At 51.0% G+C, this 7,500-nt stretch overlaps 1 protein-coding gene across 1 annotated transcript in view; it reads left to right on the forward strand.

Moving 5' to 3' along the window:
- Positions 1–7,500, forward strand: part of LOC125959647 (dynein axonemal heavy chain 2-like) — an 18,175-nt gene that overhangs the window by 4,818 nt on the left and 5,857 nt on the right. Inside the window, exons 7-15 of the mRNA XM_049692475.1 lie at positions 1–67; positions 425–1,289; positions 1,357–1,570; positions 2,670–3,573; positions 4,727–5,269; positions 5,359–5,554; positions 5,917–6,095; positions 6,172–6,831; positions 6,900–7,500. The exon at positions 1–67 is cut by the window's left edge and continues 256 nt beyond it; the exon at positions 6,900–7,500 is cut by the window's right edge and continues 313 nt beyond it. Of these exons, the coding sequence (XP_049548432.1) occupies positions 1–67; positions 425–1,289; positions 1,357–1,570; positions 2,670–3,573; positions 4,727–5,269; positions 5,359–5,554; positions 5,917–6,095; positions 6,172–6,831; positions 6,900–7,500 (4,229 nt within the window). The remainder of the gene's footprint in view (positions 68–424; positions 1,290–1,356; positions 1,571–2,669; positions 3,574–4,726; positions 5,270–5,358; positions 5,555–5,916; positions 6,096–6,171; positions 6,832–6,899) is intronic.

Genomic DNA, 7,500 nt, shown 5'->3' on the forward strand with positions numbered 1-7,500 from the left:
TGTGCATGATGAAAAACTCTTTCCTGCAAGAACGCCATTGGCAGATGGTGAAAAATATTGTTAAAGCGTAAGTAGTCTTACAGGGCAAGTGGTCAAGCCATATCTGTCAATAATTCGATCAAAAATTTCCTTAAAAAATTAGTCCTGAGGGTTCGGAGGAGCTGTCGTCTGCATGCAATGTGCGGATGCTTAGTGACTTGCAAGTTTATCGCTTCGAGGAGGAATTGATGGTCCTATGCAATGCAGCTCGAAAAGAACACGAGCTAGAGTTAGAGATAGAAGGAGTTGCACTACAAGTGTGTCCATTTGCAATCAAGATCCAAAAAGTACCGGTTTTGGGAGCAGATTTTGTCGAACTAGCCAACCATCCCCAGCTTTATGCGGTTCTCGGCGATAACATTTCGGTCGTCGATCGCCTACGAAGATCCCCGCATCGTCATCCGTTCCAAGCACGAATCGATTATTGGGAACAAACGCTCGGGCTGTTGCAAGAGATTTTGGAGATGTTGGTGGAGTTGCAGGCGGAATGTCGAACACTATTCGAGTTCCAACGTTTAAACGATCCTTCTGCTTCCTGTTCCGAGCTGAACTGTTTCAATGACGATTTTAGTGTTTGCTTCGCCATATGGTGTGAACAAATACGCTACATTTCGACGGCTCGGCTGGTGGAAGATGTTTGTCCCGCAGGCAGGGAATTCTTGGAGGAGCTGGAAATCATTCGGCGAAGCATCAATCAGCAGATGGAGCAGTTGAAAACTTTTCTAACCGTGTGCCGTGATCAATTTCCGAGGTTTTATCTTCTCTCCGACTGGCAACTGGTTTCGTTCTTGGCCCAGCCTTTCAACCGACAGCAGTTTCAAAGAACGCTCGCTATCATCTACGAAAATGTGGTCGGCATGTCGGGTGGTGCCGGATCACTGGAGAGCATGAAAAGCGCGGGAATCGAGTCGGTGTATACGCGAGACGGCGAGTGCATTCCACTCGCGGTGCCGTTGAGAGCGCACGAAGAGGCATCAACGCGCATGCCGCGCGGCACCGTCGGCATGATGATCCAGCTCGATCGTAGCATTCGGGACGCGTTGCAAGATTTATTGCCAAAGTGTCACTCGGCACTGCGTGCCGGATACTTTAAACGTGTGGAATCGGGCTGGCTGCGCAGCTGGCCGTTGCAGCTGTGTCTAAAGAGTGCCGAACTGCAGACAACGCAACATACCAAGAGCGCACTGGCGCAATGCAGTCTGCTCGGTCGCAAGAAGCCGCTCAAAATGCTGCGTTGTATGCACACTAAGGTAAGCCCACCTGAACACCATTTCTTTGTCTCAAATCACACTGCGTTATGCTTTGTCTGGTGTCTAGATGTTGGAACAATTGACTGCTTGTGCTCGTCAAGGTGACGATGGCTGCGAAGGTGCAGATGAACGGTGGCAACGCAAGAAGCTTAACGACCTGTTGATCGTCGAACTCAATGCACGCGATCTGATTGAGCGGCTGTATCGCAAGCCGAAGCTACACGGTCTACAATCGATCGAGTGGATCTCTCAGCTGCACTCGTACTTGGACCCCACAAGCAGTAAATGTTTTGTACAGCTGCTAGAAACACGCCTTTCCTATGGTTACGAATGCAAACGATCGACGGAACCAGCTTTACTGACTCCCACCAGTGAAAAGGCACGAATCGCAATCCTGTGCACAATGAAATCAAAGCAAATCCCAATGCTGCTCGGTAAATCCGAAGCAAACTATGGACGACACGCACTGCTGGATAGCTTGGCACAATCGTTGGGAGTTTTCTTGCGGAAAGTGTCCTGCGACCGGCAGGATCAGGCAGAGGATGTGACGCGTGTGATCATCGGCATGAGAATGCTGGGAGGTTGGTTGGCTTTCCTCGATTTCGAAAGGATATCATCCTCCATTGTGGTGCGACAAATAGGGGATTGTGTTAGAAGGAAGATAGGACCCAATCGAAAGCTAGTTATCACGAACGATGATGCTCAACCACGGTACAGTGCTGGCAAATTTCAACTCGTTACGATAGCCTCTGTGCTTCCATTGGAATCCGCCAACGAATTGCTCGGAAAGATAGACAGAACGTTGTACAGGCCGGTATACTTTTCGCCTGCCGACAGCTGGAAAGTGCTCGAGTCTTGGCTTTGGTTGGCTGGCTTTCAGCATTGCATACGCCTAGCAAATCTCATAAAATTGTTTATCGGTCAAATGAAGTTACAGGATGTGGTTTGCTCGAGGGAAGGTGCTTTCTCGTTACGGAATTTGAAACGAGTGATCGAAGGAATTAGCTTTCCGAGTTCGAAAACGATAGGCCACGATTGGGACGCTGAGAAACAGACGTTTATCGGGGCACTTTTGGTATGACTAATGCTCTTCGCTATCGAGCTTGGATTGATTTTTCTTTTTCGGATACTTGTAGATTGCTTTTGAAGGATGTCTATCGGAAATGGAACTGGAAATCTGTCGAGTGCACCTGAGAAATGTTTTTGGTGGCTACGCCGTTCGCCATTCAAACGACACCAAAGAAAACGGTCCAGCAAACCTTGCCCTGAAAATGGCACATTTGCTAGGATATGAGTTTTCGGACGCAATGTTGGATAAAGTGTTATGCGTACATCGCTCGCTACACTCGAACCGTCCCTTGATCGTATGTGGTGCACCAGGAACCGGTAAGAGTGTCGCCATCCGTGTTGCCCTGAAAATGCTGGAACCGCCGTGTGAAATGCATCGGTTGGTTCCGAGTGTGTTACGGAAGCTAACGGATCCCAAATCGTTCGACCGGATACAATTCGATGGAATAGTGTCGGAGGCGCTAAGCAAAGGCCTCGACCCGGTGTCAACCTCGGTTAGAAAGTGCTTGATACTCGATAGTGTTCCGAGCGATGAATGGATTATGGGCGCTGTCCAGTTGGCTCGGCATGCGCAGTATGTGTGCCGAGACTTTACGCAGTTATACGTGGCTGATGGTAGCGGACGGCAAGAAACAGCATCGCCTACTCAGAATGGTAACCACGTGAAAGTCATTGTTGAATGCTCCAGTCCGCTGGACACAATGACACCGTCAGCGGTGTCCCATTTCGCTCTGGTACACATTGGCCCCGGCGACCTTCGTTGGCAGGAGCTTATCGAGGTATGGCTGAAGAGCATGCAGCATAACGCTTTTGCCCGCGAATGGATTGGAGAGTTGACGAAGCAACACTTCGGTCAGCTGCTAGCCTTCCGCCAACGGGAGTGTCCCACTGTGGCCACCGTCAACGATGTGGCTCTAGCACGTACCTTCATAAAGCTGTTCAATAGTCTCCTGTCGTCTTTCGACAGCAGCAAAATGGAACGCAACCTGGAGGAGGAGATACTCCGCAAGTTGTTCTTCTTTTGCTGCGTGTGGTCGATAGGAGGATCGCTGGAGGAGGATGCCAGTCGTGGCAAGTATGACGTGCTGATGCGTGAACATCACCCAGAAGCTGCATATCCCTTGAAGGGAACCGTGTTCCAGTACCATGTCGATCTGAGCGAGGGTGTGTGGCGATCGTGGGAAACTCTACTGACACCTTCTGCGAATGACCGAAGGTAGGTTGTGAGATTCATCTTTGCGAATTGACCCGACTGAACTTTGGCTCTTTCTTCAAGGTTTTTCGTTCAAACTCCTCAAACAGTCGCTAATGAGTTCATCACTCGCAACCTGATGATGGAAGGCGCACCAGTTCTGCTGGGAAGCGAATCGGTTGCTGGCAAGACGGCTCTGATAGAAAACATTCTGTACACTCGCGACCATTCTGTTTGGTCTTTGCTGCGTGTAGTTCTCACGAAGGGAACAACGGTAGATCAGATACGCGGTCGGCTACAGTGTCAGGCATTACGTATCATGAAGCACCGCCTATACCCTAAGGATCGCAAACGGATGGTTTGCTTCTTCGACGATCTCCACACGGCAACCAGCAATCCGTACGCGGTACAGGAATTTGTCAGAAACTTTTGCGAAACTTCCGGCTGGTACGAAGGTACCAGCACTGTCTCCTTGCAACAGTGCCAGATGGTGAGCGCAATGCGTCTCCAGCGTTGCGAAGGGCCAGGTCGATCGGTAATGCAGAGCTTGTTCAATAAGTGTCACGTTCTAATGTTGACAGCACCGATCGACGATGAACTTGGACAAATCTTTAGCACCTCGATCGTGTACGCTCTCGAGGGCACAACCAACGATAGCCTTCCTAAGGCAAGTCCCGTTTTTCAACTGTTGCCACTCGCTACGGTGGACTTTATTGGGCGCCTCACGCGATGGCTACCACCCACGCCAGCCAGACCACGGTACCAGTTTTCGCTGCACACAATCGCATCGATAGTGCGCTCCGTATGCTGCGTACTGAGTGAAGACACGGAGGGTACCTACCGCACGGACAAGCCCACCATACTGCGGCTCTGGATACATGAATGCTTCCGTGAAATTTGGGACCGCTTGGAGCGTGCAGATTACAAACGCTTCAACGAGCGATTTAATGAAACAATTTCTGATTATTTCGAAGTGACTCTGCATGGTTTGTGCCCGAATGTTTGCCCGCTGTATGGTGATCTGTTTCCTGCGACCGATGGGATTGAACCAACTGACGGCAAGAATCCGTATGTGGACATCCGGGATACCAGCAAGCTAATGTAACCTGAGATCCAGAATGGGTGGAGGTTTTTGGGGAACTACCATCTCATCTCTGCATGTTGTTCTGCTTTACAGCGAGCATGCGGAGGGTAAGATGATGAGCCCAAGTGCGTCCGTTCCATCCGCATTCATCATCCACCGGGAAGCCGTAGAGCAGGCGACGAAGCTGCTGCGGTGCGTTCGTTTCAAGCGTGTCGGGATGATGCTGGTGGGACGACCGGGTGGTGGACGATCCGTCGTGTGTGAGTTGGCTGCACGGCTCGCCCCTTCACCGACCGCGTTCCATCGGATTAATACGGCCGACCTCAACGAACCCGGGCAGATGCAGCAACAATTCCTGGCCCTCTTCCGAAAGTGTCTCCACCAGCGAACGCTGGCCATGATCAATCTCGATGGTTTGGTCGATGGACGGGAACCTAACGAAAGGCTGATGGAACTGCTTAATCGCATCGTGCTGCAGGAGGATTTGAGCGTTCTATTCTGCGACAATCTGGCACCACCACCATTGAAGCAATCGACGGAAGGCTGGCGAACGAGCTTCCCGCCGATCGATTGGGTGAAAGTGCAGCACAATTTGCATCTGATACTATGTGTTCCCTCGGATGGTGCCACTTACAGGTGAGTGCGGTAAAAATGAGACCTCATGGAATAACCGCGACCAAACCGGCCGCATTGTTTTATCTTTTTCCTCTACGTGAGCTACGCAGAATGTTCTCGCTACGGTATCCATCGCTGCTGGTGGCTCTCACGGTGAATTGCGTGCATGATTGGCCGCCAGCGACGCTGCTGGAGATTTCCAAGAAGTACCTGCTCAAGAATGTTCCGCTGAATGTGCCCATCCGACTTGCAGCGATAGCGACCGGCGGTGCTCCGTTGCTCGCTGCAGAATCATCAAAGCAAAAGGTTGGTGCATTGTCTTAGTGGTACGTGCCTTGCCGGGTCGAGCTTGGCAAGACGTTGAATGCACAGCTGCAATGATCAAACGGAACCCAAAAGCCACCCCCGGGAGGCTCCCGATGCCAAACGTCTAAAGGCTGGCCGAGAAACAAAACCAACAAACCCCAGCACGTGGTTGTGGGTCGTTGAAGTTTGTTTGTTTTGTTGCTGGTTGCTTGGTACCTTTAATTGAGTTATTAAAAAAACAAACAAACCGCCTTCCCGTGGCCTGATGAGGGTGTAAATAGCATGAAGGGGAAGGGTGGGGACATTTTTCATGAATTCAACCTTCTAGCCCTCATCAATCAATCCGCTCAATTCGTCCTTAGACCCGAACGAGAGAAAGCTTGGTGCAAAGCACGGAAGAACGCCTACAGATAGCGACGCATGATTTATTGTTTCGCATACATTATGGTGCCGAAACGGAGGTGACTTTCTTGATCGCCGGTAAGCGCAACATAATTGCACCCTGCAGTTGGTATTTCGAGTTGCTCCACACGTTCGAAAGGTCAGTTGGGGCTGATGAGCTGCGCTGCGTTGCGCTGAACGAATGATAAATTTGAATTTTAAATCTCAACGGACAGAGTGTTGCGCGAGAAGCGACTCCAAATGCAGACTCTTCATCAAAAGTATCGTGTCGGCATCGAGCGGATTTTGGATGCGACGGCCAAGGTGGCCAGCCTGTCGGAGGAGCTCGTGGAGCGGCAGCGCGAAATTGCCTTGTTTCAGGAGCAGCTGAACGAGTTTTTGGATCAGATTTCCCTTCAAAAGCAGGAAGCTGCGATACAGACGGAGGAGGTGTCGGTGAAGCGTGTGAAAATCGGGGCCGAGGAAATCGTCTGCAAGCAGCTGGCCAATGTAGCAGAGGCTGATTTACAGCGCGCCATGCCCGCCTTAAATGCGGCCGTTTCGGCACTGGATTCCCTCAACAAGAAGGACATGAACGAGATCAAATCGTACAGCCGGCCTCCGACCAAGGTGGAGCTGGTGATGGAGGCGGTCATGATTTTGCTCGGCAAGGAACCAACCTGGGCGGAATCGAAGCGCCAGCTGGGAGAGCAAAAGTTTCTCGAAACACTGAAGGGCTTCGATCGGAACAACATAGCCGAGCGTACCCTCAAGACGATCGCCGGCTACGTTCGCAATCCGGAGTTGGAACCCGAAAAGGTGGGAACCGTCTCGAAGGCTGCCAAATCGCTTATGCTGTGGGTGCGGGCGATTGACAATTATGGTAAAGTGTACAAGTAAGTACGCTTTCTCTTTCGCTATCTGTATCTTCTGTACAATGCTAATCAGAACCATTGGACAACAGATACGTTGGGCCCAAGATCCGCAAAATGGAGGAAGCCAATGCATCGCTCCTGGAGAAACAAAACGAGCTGATTGCGGCTGAAAGGAAGCTGAGAGAATTGGCGGAACGGTTGGCTGAGCTGCAAGCGGAATATGAGATGAAAATTGAAGAAAAGCGAAAGCTCGAGGAAGTTGCTCGCGAGATGGCCCTGAAGTTGGAGCGGGCGCGCAGTCTGGTGAACAATTTGGCCAGCGAGCGGGTACGCTGGACGACCATCAAAAATGGGTTAGAGGCCGACTATGTTCGGCTGATCGGTGACTCCTTGCTGGCTTCCGGTTGTCTTACCTACTACGGGCCGCTAGACATTGCCTCACGTACCGTTCTGTTCGATCAGTGGATAATCGATCTCCAGACAATGGAAGCGCCATTCACTGCCCAGTTCTCGTTAACAGCGTTCTTCTATCAGCCGGAGGTGCTGGTACGCTGGAAGGAAAATGGTCTTCCACCGGATGACTTTTCCGCAGAGAATGCTACAATTTTGCTCAACAGCACGCGAGCACCGTTAATTGTAGATCCTCAGGAGGAAGCCCAAAAGTGGCTGCTCGCCGAGTTGGACGATGCT

This window comes from Anopheles darlingi, chromosome 2, assembly GCF_943734745.1.
Source record: "Anopheles darlingi chromosome 2, idAnoDarlMG_H_01, whole genome shotgun sequence".
NCBI lineage: Eukaryota > Metazoa > Arthropoda > Insecta > Diptera > Culicidae > Anopheles > Anopheles darlingi.